At 36.0% G+C, this 14,330-nt stretch overlaps 3 protein-coding genes across 6 annotated transcripts; 2 read left to right on the top strand and 1 right to left on the bottom strand.

Moving 5' to 3' along the window:
• The first annotated feature begins 409 nt into the window (after nt 1–409).
• LOC140561576 (uncharacterized) lies at nt 410–1,559 on the top strand. The gene is made up of 2 exons (XM_072686794.1): nt 410–645; nt 738–1,559. Exons 1-2 carry the CDS (start codon nt 417–419, stop codon nt 863–865), a joined length of 357 nt encoding a protein of 118 aa, XP_072542895.1. The 5' UTR covers nt 410–416; the 3' UTR covers nt 866–1,559.
• A 2,056-nt stretch (nt 1,560–3,615) lies between these two features.
• LOC140561575 (ubiquitin carboxyl-terminal hydrolase 47-like) lies at nt 3,616–12,333 on the top strand. Of its 4 annotated transcripts, none has more exons than XM_072686789.1 (12): nt 3,616–3,843; nt 4,013–5,306; nt 6,219–6,329; nt 6,521–6,654; nt 6,726–6,796; nt 6,884–7,006; nt 7,126–7,221; nt 7,323–7,451; nt 7,610–7,738; nt 7,850–7,872; nt 8,086–8,120; nt 8,294–9,331. In XM_072686789.1, exons 2-12 carry the CDS (start codon nt 5,245–5,247, stop codon nt 8,416–8,418), a joined length of 1,038 nt encoding a protein of 345 aa, XP_072542890.1. In that variant the 5' UTR covers nt 3,616–3,843; nt 4,013–5,244; the 3' UTR covers nt 8,419–9,331. The 4 variants fall into 4 exon arrangements, with proteins under 4 accessions (XP_072542890.1, XP_072542891.1, XP_072542894.1 ...); XM_072686793.1 differs by lacking the exons at nt 3,616–3,843; nt 8,294–9,331 and adding exons at nt 10,738–10,785; nt 12,083–12,333 and having other exon boundaries at nt 3,874–5,306; XM_072686790.1 differs by lacking the exon at nt 4,013–5,306.
• Nucleotides 9,369–10,725, bottom strand: LOC140562007 (zinc-binding protein A33-like). The gene is made up of 3 exons (XM_072687353.1): nt 10,713–10,725; nt 10,536–10,571; nt 9,369–9,916 (listed from the first exon to the last, which is right to left on the bottom strand). Exons 1-3 carry the CDS (start codon nt 10,723–10,725, stop codon nt 9,369–9,371), a joined length of 597 nt encoding a protein of 198 aa, XP_072543454.1.
• Nucleotides 12,334–14,330: the final 1,997 nt, after the last annotated feature.

Here is a 14,330-nt window from a genome sequence, read left to right as displayed (position 1 = left end):
AAGGCTGGTAAGCTCTACAGGACTCTCTGCTCATATCACTGAGCTCTTTCCCTTTCCATCATGCATCTGTTCAAATGACTGGGCTCTACTGTTTAGACTATATATTGTTATATAACGTGTGGATTGTTCGTGGTACCTTAGTACCTTTTTTCTGTATTTAGATTGTCTGCACCACTGAAAAATATAGTAAATCATGACCCAACTGACACACTGTCTGCGTTGCATGGGGGAATATATTTTTATTATTGAAGAAGAAAAAGAAAAGGATGAGTCTACATCAATTACTAACCAGCAAACCACAGATTTACAATCAAATGAAATATTCTGTATTATGCAGTTTAGAGCTTTGTGCGCCACAATAACTATAATAAAAAGGCAAAGTGAAAGAACATGGGTTTGAAATATGTATTCAGGTTATGGGCGTAAACTTTCCTTCAGCCACTTTAAATGAAGAGAAAGCGAAACTTCGCTGCATTCGCTCCTCAGAGCACCGGGTCAGCATGGGGAAAATCTTCCAGGTTTTCGTTCTTGGTATTAAAGGAGAGAAGAAAACCATAGATGTTGCACAGTCGGAAACGGATTTTAATAACATGACTGTTTTGGTCTTCAAAGAAAAGATCACAGATAAATTTCCGGAACTGAAAGGTAGGTCTTTATGTCTATGAATTTTGCAGACCTCGTCTTCCAACATGTCCTGCTCTATAGTAAAGCAACCTCTCACCTGACCCTCTTTTCAGGGCAGAACTTCAGAGCAATGTACGCTGATAAACAGCTACAGGATGAGGAGACCTTCTCCGAGCATGAAATCAAGAATGGGTCCATTATCGTCCTCGTCCTGCGCCTGCCTGGAGGATCTGCACTGTAAAAACACGGGATGAATAAGGAATCTCCATCTTTCTGGACTTTTAATCAAGCTGTTCATGTCTTTTTGAAGTTCTGCCGGTATGGCCTGTGTAATGTGACTAATACAGATACACAAGTATGTTCCGGTATTAGTCTCGAATAAATGTATTTTAAAATGTGCAAATGTACGGCTGTTATACACTATCTGCACTTTAACCTGGTGCTTTATTTCATTGGATATGGCCTGTACTGAATAAATGTCATTTTAACCTTTCTGTTATGTTGCGGGTCAAATTGACCCATTGCAGAGTTTAAAAATACAGGAGGTGCCAAGTTTGCAAGACCAGATCAAATCAGAAACAAAAAGTCCAATAGTAATTATTTTAAAAGGGTTAAAACTTTTTTTTGCAACTGTACAGAAAAAGGTCATTAATTATCATAAGTAAACCCTGATCTGAAAGAAATTAAAATTAGATTACACTAAATATTGATTAAATCATTATTAATTGAGATAAAGACAGTGTATATGGACTCAAACATCCTCCTTTCAGATGGTCGCTCTGCACCAGGTCAGTTTGACTCAAAACAATAATGCTGTTCCTCACTGCTGAACATAACAGGAAGGTTAACGTGTAAATATGTAAATAAACTGTTTTCACTGGTGTAATAGGCTTGGCAGTCAGCTAATGTAAATGTAGTAAAGCACTTTAAAGTTGTATTGTCTCTTATCTCTGTTGTATTTTTGATTTAATATTCTGTGAGCGGGTTGTTGATAAAGAAAAAAAGCTGGCCCTGGCAAAGGGAAAGTAAACATTTTGTTGTGACCGATTTGATTTGACATTTGAGGCCTTCAAATATTTACTATTTATAGACACACCAAAAATCTTTTATATCAATTGCGTAATTATTTAGTTCAAATAAAACTAAATTAAAATTAAACTGACGCACTTACACAGTACTCCAAATAATGAATGTGAAAATACATACCTTACACACTGTACTCAAACAGGCTACGTTCCTCATAATGATACTACAACTGTTAGGGGTATTGTGATCACGTTCTATGATCATGATCGCGTTTTAGGAGCACATATTGCATATATTTTTTCATACACAGAATTCAGCAGAGTGATTCAACTAATTTATAGAGACACAAGAAAGGAAAAAAAAGTAAAATAAGTAATTTTGTGGAAAACGAGCAATGAAATTTTATTTTGTCTAATATTCTGCTTTCTGGGGGGCTGGCATAATAGCTATCCAAGCATAAAAACTGGATGACATTTTTAAGTAACTTAATTTTTAAAAGAAAAAAGAAAAGCAATATCACTGATATCAAATGTAAATACGGCCTTCTATCAGTAGATATTCTCTCAGCTTCTAAAGACTCGAATTTAAAGAAACATTTGAAGGTAAGAAAATCGACATTGAATTTGAGCTAGGACTAGCTGTAGCTAGTATGACTAGCTGATTGCTGGATCTTTCTTTGTGTTGCTAAACCAGTGTGCAGGTGTATTTCTGCGTAATATTTTACTGCTAATAGTATTACTCACAATAACATGTACAGTAAATCTATATCCTATAATGAAACCCCAAATACTCTATTTTATCATTTTTAGTTTCTTACATAATCTACAAAAAAACAACAGCCCCTGAAACTACCCAGTTCATTTAACTTTTTACAACCTTTTCACAACAACATATATAACATGTAATATATTTATATATTTTAATATATTATATATATAATTTCGTAGCTTGTTTCACCTCAGGTCGAGGCTAAGACAGATCTGAAGTGCTCGGAGTTCTAGCAGACCCAGTGGAATAGCCTGCAAAGCTGCTGAAAACATGCCCTGCATGCACTGCTTTAATTACAAATCGCACCTGTTTAGAGGGCGGGCTGAACCCTTTCATATAAGTAGAAGTGAAGCAGCAAATCAAGCAGTGCAGAGGCTCTGAATGTTTACTTTTTACCAAACAAAAAACTAAAATAAAACATTGATGAAAAGATATGATGAAATTTTAATACTGAAATAAAAAAGGCTGTATAAGGCTCCTGTCAGTTCCAGACCCATCTAGTAGGTGTGTCTGGTTCTACCTCTGGTCTCTACTGTGCAGACTCTGGTTGCAGGTGGGCAATTTTGGCGTCATGTCTATAGAATGAAAGGAAATGGAACCATGTCATCCATGCTTTTTTACAGTCATGGAAGTCCTGTAACAAGCTATACAGCCTCAATGTAATCAGACAAACGAAGTTCTAGAATCATTTTATAATTGTTTTCAGTAACAAACCTCCCTCCAGAACGTACATCTGTTCAGGACAATACTTATCAGTCATGTATTGATCATGGATATTTTGTATTGTGCAATACTGAACATAACTGACATTATGTATTTCTCAATTATCATTATATACTAATTAGTAAATATAGCCAAAATAATTAAATCATGTGCAGAAAAAAATGACCAGCATGACAGAGCTGGTTGACCAGCTGGCTCACCAGCAGAGGATATCCTTTTCATCTAGACCATCAGTGATCAGCTTACACCATCTGAAACAGCTGAAAAAGCTGATCTTGAGTTGGATTTTTAAGCAAGGACGTTTTCCAGTTGGAAGTAGTGTATTTACTGAACTACATAGATTATCTTTTTATATATATGAGCATTAGGTTACAGACAAGTAAAAACAGAAAGCCCTCAGTTTCCTAGTGCTGTTTTTTTTTTTTCTCTAATCACATGAGAGCAGTTTGTTGAGTACTGTAAAAGTGAAACCGAAAGTGGAGAGGCGTAAACGCCTGTAGTGACCGTGTCTTGAAGTGGAAGATCTGATAGATCTCATAAGATCTAATGGATCTTCCATTACTGTACTCTCTGTAGGTACGGGGCTTGTTTGTTTCGTGACTTTATTTTAAGAGACTAGAGGCCATTGCTCGGCGGTGTTATGGGGAGTTGTTCTAGTGTAAACCGGAATCCAGCTGCAAAGCCACATGCACAAAAAACAAGGTAAGCACATTCAGCAGATTTGTTGGACAGTGAGTAATGTAAATAACCGAAGGCCTTTCATGCCAGGGTGAACACAGCCCTGATTCTTTATTTCAGGAAACCAAAAGTAATTGGACAAATTCCCAGTTGTAAAGCGTTTCGATGACCTCCTTACGTTTGTTATCCACAGACCTCATCACACTCTGCATGACTTCCCTTACTTCAAAAAAACAACAGCCCCTGAAACTACCCAGTTCATTTAACTTTTTACAACCTTTTCACAACAACATATATAACATATAATATATTTATATATTTGAATATATTATATATATAATTTCGTAGCTTGTTTCGCCTCAGGTTGAGGCTGAGACAGATCTGAAGTGCTCAGAGTTCTAACAGACCCAGTGGAATAGCCTGCAAAGCTGCTGAAAACATGCCCTGCATGCACTGCTTTAATTACAAATCACACCTGTTTTGAGGGCGGGCTGAACCCTTTAATATAAGTAGAAGTGAAGCAGCAAATCAAGCAGTGCAGAGGCTCTGAATGTTTACTTTTTACCAAACAAAAAACTAAAAGAAAACATTTAAATAAAACATTGATGAAAAAATATGATGAAATTTTAATACTGAAATAAAAAAAGGCTGTATAAGGCTCCTGTCAGTTCCAGACCCATCTAGTAGGTGTGTCTGGTTCTACCTCTGGTCTCTACTGTGCAGACTCTGGTTGCAGGTGGGCAATTTTGGCGTCATGTCTATAGAATGAAAGGAAATGGAACCATGTCATCCATGCTTTTTTACAGTCATGGAAGTCCTGTAACAAGCTATACAGCCTCAATGTAATCAGACAAACGAAGTTCTAGAATCATTTTATAATTGTTTTCAGTAACAAACCTCCCTCCAGAACGTACATCTGTTCAGGACAATACTTATCAGTCATGTATTGATCATGGATATTTTGTATTGTGCAATACTGAACATAACTGACATTATGTATTTCTCAATTATCATTATATACTAATTAGTAAATATAGCCAAAATAATTAAATCATGTGCAGAAAAAAATGACCAGCATGACAGAGCTGGTTGACCAGCTGGCTCACCAGCAGAGGATATCCTTTTCATCTAGACCATCAGTGATCAGCTTACACCATCTGAAACAGCTGAAAAAGCTGATCTTGAGTTGGATTTTTAAGCAAGGACGTTTTCCAGTTGGAAGCAGTGTATTTACTGAACTACATAGATTATCTTTTTATATATATGAGCATTAGGTTACAGACAAGTAAAAACAGAAAGCCCTCAGTTTCCTAGTGCTTTTTTTTTTTTCTCTAATCACATGAGAGCAGTTTGTTGAGTACTGTAAAAGTGAAACCGAAAGTGGAGAGGCGTAAACGCCTGTAGTGACCATTGCTCGGCGGTGTTATGGGGAGTTGTTCTAGTGTAAACCGGAATGCAGCTGCAAAGCCACATGCACAAAAAACAAGGTAAGCACATTCAGCAGATTTGTTGGACAGTGAGTAATGTAAATAACTGAAGGCCTTTCATGCCAGGGTGAACACAGCCCTGATTCTTTATTTCAGGAAACCAAAAGTAATTGGACAAATTCCCAGTTGTAAAGCGTTTCGATGACCTCCTTACGTTTGTTATCCACAGACCTCATCACACTCTGCATGACTTCCCTAGCCTCCCCCCGTCGGACCTTTAACACAATCTATTTCTTTTCGTGGTTTTGTGATTTTTTTTAGACGTGTCTTCAGTAAGGGAAGATCCATCTGAGAATTATTGTCTTTGATCGAGAAATATTTTTATTTTTGTGGTTCATTTTTATAATTGTGGTTATAGTTACTGACACACATGTACTGTGACACGTGAACACCTGAAAATGACAAGCAGTTTATTGGTTTCTTCAATCAAAGAAGTAGACTACTTTACAAGGTTAATTCTATGTATTTATTGAGTTAAATAAACTTCTTTGTTAAATTGTGTATGCTTTTTAAATTAACTTTACAACCCTAAAGGTTGTAATAATTCAGCAATAATTCAGCCCCCCCGTTCTTGGCATTGTTTGGCATCCATACCATTGAACAACTTGGACCTATCAATACAGAAAGTAAATTGTACATACATGTAATTAAATCTATAATTCTTTGTGCAATTATGTAATTATATATGATTGATTATAACAATTATTGTTTATGGAAATGATAGCTGTTACTCTATGACAATAGTTCCTATATGCTGCTAAAGGTCACATTAAGTCTTAGACTTAGACAAACCATAACTATTTTTTTTTAAGTAATCCAGTTTGAGGATACACAACTATTTGGTCTAGGTGAGTCGATTAAAGCCTTAATTACAGCATACTAGAATGTAATTATTTTCTTTTGTACACTCAGGCATGAAGACATGCGATACAATGGCTTAAAAAATCAGGGCTCAACTTGCTACCTGAACACAGTGCTACAATGTCTTTACATGACCAAAGACTTCAGAACAGCAGTAGAGAGGTATTTCCATTCCCTAACACCTTATTTGCTGCCATACCTTCTTTATGATTTAATTCTGATAACATTTATTTTTAGCTGAACACAGTTTTAAACTCACGTTAACATCAGTTCATTTGGGATTACTATATTATTTTTTTCTTTTACCTCAAACATTTATATCAATATAAATGTTTTGGGGCTACTTTTTGTAGCTTTAAACAAGGTCCTAAGGACTCCAGCCAGGGAAGTGTTGATCTGCTGCTACAGCTGCAAACTCTCTTTGGAACACTTAAAGTGGCTCGTGGCACCACTCGAGGGATAACTCGAAGTTTGCGCATCAGGAATGGTGAGTTAATTTCAGCGTAATTTCAGACTAAATGCTTGTTGTCTTCGTAATTTACATTGCCTTATTTCCAGTACATGAACAGCAGGATGCAGTGGAGTACTATCAGAAAATCCTAAAAACAGTTGGGCCACCAGTGTCCCAGGTAGGATTATTATCTTACAGGTAAATATTTATATAAGTGGGCACTGTACCAGCACTGCTTTTAGATTGAGATTGTCTTTTTTTCCAGGTCTTTGAAGGGAAAATAAGCAACAATAGTAAATGTCTAAAAGGCCACATATTTCAAGAGAAGTGTTCCTTCATCACAATCCCTCTAGCCATAGAAGTTGGACACAATGAGGTGTTCAACGTGGTAAGAAGACTTCCGTAACCAGTAGAATCAGCAAGCAAGCAATAAATACATAAAAACATTAATGAATTAATAGCTCTTATTGGCAAAAATATATAGTTATTAGTGATGTTCTCTTGCAGAATGAGGGACTGAAGGCCTTTTTCAAACCTTCAACATTAGATGAAGACAATTGGTTATACTGTGACCAGTGTGACCAAAAAACAGAATCAGAGACTGTAAGTAAATCCAATTTCCGCACTGAATCAGCCTCACGTCTTCTGTCACAGCTTCATGTGTAGCAGAACGTATTGCATTGCCATTATTATTTTCCTTATAGTGGAACAAAATAGAGGAGATTCCTACGGTCCTGACTCTGCATCTGAAGAGGTTTGACTTCGACTTTATGCAGATGAAGCATGTGAAGAATCACTGTGCCATGGATATTCCCCTAAGTCTACAAATTAAAGTATGTTTGATCATTATTTTCAACCTACATCCAAACCAACCCATCAAACTAAATCAGTCATTCCCATTGTTAAACAAATGGATACATACACCCTTTTGCTTATCTACATTGTTAATTAGCAGGAAATAATGTTTCCATTTCTATTTTTGGCTCCTCAGGACTACGAATATGATCTTTATGCAGTTATTAACCACAAAGGTGATCGAAGTGGAGGCCACTATAATGCTGTCATCAAATCTTTTGAAGATGATCAGTGGTACTGTTTTGATGACAGTTCTGTCACGAAGGTAGAAGTTACTTTGTATTCAAGTTACTTGAATCTTACTGTATTCCAGGTTTTATTTTCTGTAGTTTCTATTTTTGCTCTTTTAACATGGGTCTAACATTTTTATCAATAGGATTCAAATGGTTCTCTCCAAATGTGAGTACTAATATTAGTGATGTATAGTAATATCAGTATATTAGTAATGTATAGTAATATATAAGTGTTGATTACTCAGATCCAGATAAAGTTTAACCTACACTAAAAAGATCAATATAATGGATGGTACTTCACCACTGATATTACAGTTTAGTCTCAGACTACAGCAAAATTGAGCTCCAAACCAACTGATTTTTTGTTTTTCATTTCCAGGTCACGTTTTGCCTACTTGCTGATGTACAGACAAAGTGAGTATTTTCATATTTACAAATTATTTGCATGTCTTTTGTAGCTTCTTTATGTTTTGGTGAAATGTTTAAATTATGGTGGTAAATTAAGTTTTGGTGAAAAGTGTTAAAATATAAGATATATTTATTACTAATTTAGATTTGATTTTAAATTATTACCCTTCTTTATATAGGAGCAGAATCGAGGCAGAGAAGTTCTGTACTGTGCAAACTCCTACAATCTCGGGCTTTGTGGATTTGTTTGTTCAGCAGTATCTGTTTTTTTCTGTATGTGTCTAAACCTGCTCGGAGGGTTTAGTTTCTCCAAAGAATTGTTTCTCAGGTCTACCTAAAAATGTCACATTATCTCAGGATGAAAGTTTGATCTGGTAGTTTATGATTGCTCAACATTTTTGTGAGGCAGCAGAACCAACCAGAAATGACTCACTGTGAAATGTAAAGGAGGGAATTTGTTGAAATGTAAACAAAATAAATAACATTCTGGATACAGTTTTGCCACCTGGTGGAGGTCAATGGTATTAAATCAGGATCAGTTCAAGCATATATACAAGTGAATAGCATTAAATATATATTTTGAATACATCTTTTAAATGTTTTGGTGAATGTGAATGAATTATTAAATGATCTGTTTTTTTATAATGAGTATTCCATTCAGTGCTTGAAATAAGCCTCTTTCTTTTATTGAAGCACTAAAATCCAATCAAATAATACAAAAAATGCACAATTGACAAATGCCATGTGAACCAGATATAAAGTAAAATGCAATTACAGATTTAAGGAAAAGAAAAGACTAACAGCAAACCATAGTCAGAAATATCCATGATGCAAATCAATCAACAAAGTATCAAAACAATACCAACAAGTTCAAGACAAGGGCCAAAAACATAGTGGCAAAAATATATTCAAAAGAATTGAATGAAATTAAGGAAAAGATCAACAGTATAATAAATAACAGTAAATAATATGTTTTCCAATAGTATAATAATGTGTTTGTTGATTAATATTATGTTGTATATAATAATATGTTGATTAATTGGATATATGGCCTTTAATGTAAAAAATATTGAGTGGTATAAACTGTTATAAAATGCACTGTGTTCCTCTAATCAGTCTGTATAGAGTATATAAATAAAATATCACACCTGGTTATAAATGGAAAAAATTTTGTCTTTGAATTTGCACAAGAAGAGGCTTCTCATCCATACAGAAACAAATCAGTGCAGAGTTCCTATTTGCCATAGTAATTTATTATCCAGTATGGCTTACAGTTGTAATGATCAGTGGAGCTGAGTTTTCACCCATTTCATTTTCACCAGGACTCAGATATGGATAAAGTTTCTGTGAGAAAGACTGCCCAGTAAACGAGTAAATATGGTACATGGCTTCTACATCATAAAAGGAGACCAGGCCTTGCCCATAATCCACAAAGACCCCTACCTTTTGGGGCTTCTCTCTCAGGGAGAGACGAACAGGTGGAATCTCATTAGCATCGTACATATCCCCATTCCTTAGCCATATAGTCCAGAAGCCGTTCTCAGGACCCAACTCAATATCACCTTTCCTGTTTATAGCCTCAGTGGCAATGCCTAAATCCCACTCAGTCTTTCCACTCACTTGTACCTCATAGTAAAATCTCCCTCCAGAGAACCCCTCTTTCCCAAGGACACAGGAGCACAAATCAAACCTAACTGGGTTGTCAGGGACATCTAGTGGCGTGCCACCATTCCACACCTCCTTCCCATCAGCAGACAAGAAGAGTTCAGGATGGGCTGTGTCAGGATCTAAAGTCACGTCAGCTGGAAAGAAATGTGAATACTCTTTTAGGAATAAATGAAACATAAATGATCACAGGAATCAAATTACACCTCTGTCTCTAAAAGGGTTTTCTAAATTTACCACCAACGCCCTGAATCCCAATATGAAAATGAAGCTGTATTATTTTTTTTTTATAATTAAATTACAAAACCCAGCATATTTACATGTACCCACCAATTCAGCTTACAGGAACAGACCTACATCCACAACATTATAAGGAGTGTAACATTCTGGACTTTATTTAAAATAAGGTGCAATTCAGGGCAGCCAATAAGCGCAGATGTCAATAACATATACCAGTCTCAAAGATACAGAAACCAAAAGAGTCTGCTTAATATAAATAATAAATAAATAAGGACAAAATAAAAACATACAAAAGAAACATTACATAAAATATTAAGCAAATATCTGTTAAAATTGCCAGTTTTTCACTTTTTGACATAATTTGAATCTCATTCGTTCTTCACAAGTTAAAAAGTTTTTTTTTTTTACTTCTTCAGTAAAGTTCTCATTTTTTTAAGGGTTCACAGGGTTTTTGTGTGACAGTGCTGATATTTTGTAACCATGAACTATATTTAAAGAAATTAAACAGAACGGTACCTGAATAATGTTGCATTGCTTTCAATTGTCTTGAAACTGCAATAGTAAGTGGGAATGAATTAAACACTGAATTCTGTATTGATTGACATGACCATACACTGGTATTGACAGATCCCTGCCTTATATAACAACTTTATCATGTAAGACATCAAATATCAAATACGTGTTGTTAAATACCTGTTTCTTTCATCTTCTTTCCTAGAATCCTCTGAAGCTGAGACAGTGTTAACATCAGAGGTTCCAAATAAGTGTGAGTGTGAAAACTCACATCAGTGTGGTCTGAACCGCTGCCTAGTTGACCAGGAATCTAAAGCCAAGCAGAAGAGATTAGTTCCATTAGCACTGGAAGGGTATGGATGTGTTGAGTTGGATTGCAGAGGAAAATTCACCTGTAGTATGTAGGGAGGGTGTTCTGGATAAGGAAGCTGCTCCAGCTTAGCATATTTCACTTTTAGCTCAGCGACTTCCTGTTCTAGCTCCACGATGAGTCCTTCAGCCTGTCTCTCTGCTGCCTTCTCTTGTTCCTCCATGAACTCAAGCAACACAGCATGGCTTTTCTCAATCAGCTCATTGAAGAACTTAATGTGTTCTTGTGTCTCTTTCTCTTTTGTTTCCTGATATAGAAAAATCTTAACATCACTGCATGAAATCTACTAGAAACCTAAACTCTAAACATAACAATAAAATGTCAGTTCATTTTAATTGCAAATTGATTGAGTATTAAAATCATACTCACTTTATTAAAGCTTAGGAAATGTTTCATTTCTCTAATCCTCTTCTGTCTATCCTGAATCATCTGCTGCACCTCCTTCTTCATCTTCCTTTGAAGAAACTAAGAGACACATTTTCCTTAAGGTGTTTTTTATTTTAAGGAAAATCTCAGCAATTGTGATAAGCAGTATGGAACCCAGCAATCATTGACTACAGTGTGTAATATCTTCATGTAAGACAATTTCATGCTAGGGCTGCACAATATTAGAAAAAAATGACATTTTTATTTCTGTGCTATAGAATGTGATATTAAAAAAATACAAGAATTTCCACCAGATTTCACCATAAGTAAGCGTTAATGAAACAATATTAGCGTTAATGAAACAATATTAGACAGATAAGATCTGCCTTTGATACATCTGTTATTGAAAAAGAGAAAAGTGTGATTTTTGTATCAAACAACTAATATGATTTGAAAAGTTTCATTTGACTTTGCTTGTCCTGTAATGTGACTATTGTGCATGTGCACATTGCGACAACAGTGCTGAAATAATATATTGTGCAGCCCTATTTCATGTAGCACTGCTAATGCTAATCACTTTCCACATATTTGACTGTTTATGATTTAATAAGACTGCAAAATGTCCTTACTTCACTTTCCTCCACCATGGGAACAGCATTGTGACTCTTATGATCAGTTTCAGTGCAGAACTCACACACGTATGTCTGGTCATCTCTGCAGAACAGCTCTAGAGGCCTTTTATGCTTCTGGCATATATAGTCGTCCAGATTCTCCACTGGATCAATCAACTTGTGCTTCTTTAACTTTTCTGCAGTTTTATGAGGCTCCAGATGAATCTCACAGAAAGATGTCTCGCAGTGCAGACAGGATTTCAGAGCTTTCCGCTTTCTCTTGGAGCAGCTGTCACAGGTCACTTCGGTTCTCTTTCTTTTGATATGTTCTGCAATCTCCTTGACTGTTGTGTTTATCTTGTATTTAACCCTGGAGTCAAACATCTCTCCACACAGTGGACACTTGGCATGTGAGCTGCTGTTTTGGTGCCTTCTGATGCAAGCCATACAGAAATTGTGTCCACATGGAGTGGTGACTGGATCTGTAAACACATCCAGACAGATTGGGCACCTTACCTGCTCCTCAGACAAAAGACTGCTGGAGGATGCCATGCCTTTATTCCTAAATCATAAAAAAAAAATACACACTGTTCTGTCAGTGAAAAAAATGTGCTTTTTTTTTAAAAGAGCAGATTTATGGAAACTCACCAGAGACTGTTCATTAAATGTTACTTCAACTTTAAAAAATACATTACCTTTGTAATGTCCACAGAACCTACAGCATCTACTGAAGCTCTGCTATTGATGCTAAATGAATCCTTTCCAGTTTTAAAATGCACTATATAGGCAAAAGTATTGGGACACCTGATCATTCATTGCTTCTTCCAAAATCACAGGAATTAAAAGAGTTGTATCTTGCTTTTGTTGGAGTAAATGTCTCTACTGTCCAGGAAAGGACAGATGATCCCCACCTTACCTCATCCGACACCTCACCTTCACAATTCCAACACTCCACAGCTCAATAATGGGGGGCTTTATACCCCTCTAGTCCATGCCTGGCATTAAGCATGGTGCCAATAGGTTCATTGGCACTCGTTAGGATAGGGTCTTAGGCTTTTAATAAATGATTTTTTATAATATAGGAGAACTATGCAAAAAAGAGAAACATCCAACCTTTTTGACACCCCTGATGTTGATCATTTGTACAACCTTCTTTTGCCAACAAGACAGCACTTAATCTTTTCCTATAACATTTCACAAGATGGGAGAATTTAGAGAGAGGGATCTTCGACCATTCCTCTTTGCACTTTCTCTAAATCATCTCCTATGCCCTCTCCTCTTCAGCTCACCCCACAGTTTTAAAATGGGTTGAGGTCTGGGGACTGAGATTTGTGTCTGATGAACCATTTTTGGGTAGATTTGGCTACATGTTTGGGGTCATTTACTTAAGTTCATGATGTCATGCACCCTAACAAGGTCTAAGGGGGCCTTGAGAAGAGAAACAGGCCCACAGCATCACAGATCCTCCCCTACACTTCACAGTGGGCATGAGGTATTTTTCCACATGCTCATCTTTTGTGTTACGCCAGACCCATTTAGAGTTGGTCTCATCTGACCAAAGCACATGGTCCCAATTGAAATCCCAGGACCGCTTTATTTTTTAGGAATTGTTAGGGGTGTAAATAATTGTGGAACAGATGATATTATGAAAACTAATTATTTCTTAGTCAAAGATTAATTTATTTTTTAATTCACTTAGTTGACCCTTAGAGTTAAAGGTAACATTTTTCTACAATTTTCAGTGTGAGATTATGCTTCAGCAATAAAATGTAATTTATTTTAACACATCTTAACCAGGGGTGCCAATAATTGTGGAAGGTGCTGTATTTGGATATAGTGCAATGTAGTGTCACAATATATATATATATATTTTAATTTGAGTATTTACCCAGACTGTCTTGGTTTAGAGATACCTGCATCACTACTGTAGAGACAAGTATGCTTGTTTGCAACAGATGTATCAGTGTGTATATAGACCAGAGTATCCCTTTAAAAAGCAAGTAATACATAAAGAACAATGATATCTCAAAGAAATGGTTGATATCTCAAGAACAATGATATCTCAAAGAAACGGTTAAATGTTCCTCCTTATGGTCGAGACATGTCTGCACTCAGTTCTTTAAAGAACCTTTACACTGCTCCACACTAGTTACATGATATAATTATGACCGAAATAGTGACTGAGACATGAGGTATGTTAAAAAACCTGTTATAATAGACCAGTCATAGTAAAACTTACGAGTGCTTTTGGTTTCAGGGAAGGTGTGTCAGTATTGCGCATTTCTTTATATCAACGAAGAATTATACTGCTAGTAACATTCACTGCTATAAAACCTGCTTTATTCTTACATTGACTGAAAAGTTAAAAGTTAAAAGAAGTTTTTGGTAAGGGGCCTGACAGCTTAGTCTTACATAATCAGTGATAGGGATAGTTTTATGGTCAATGCAGTT

This window comes from Salminus brasiliensis, chromosome 9 (assembly GCF_030463535.1).
Source record: "Salminus brasiliensis chromosome 9, fSalBra1.hap2, whole genome shotgun sequence".
Taxonomy (NCBI): Eukaryota; Metazoa; Chordata; class Actinopteri; order Characiformes; family Bryconidae; genus Salminus; species Salminus brasiliensis.
The sequence above is the reverse complement of the archived record's forward strand: the minus strand, read 5'-3'. Positions and strand labels throughout refer to the sequence as shown.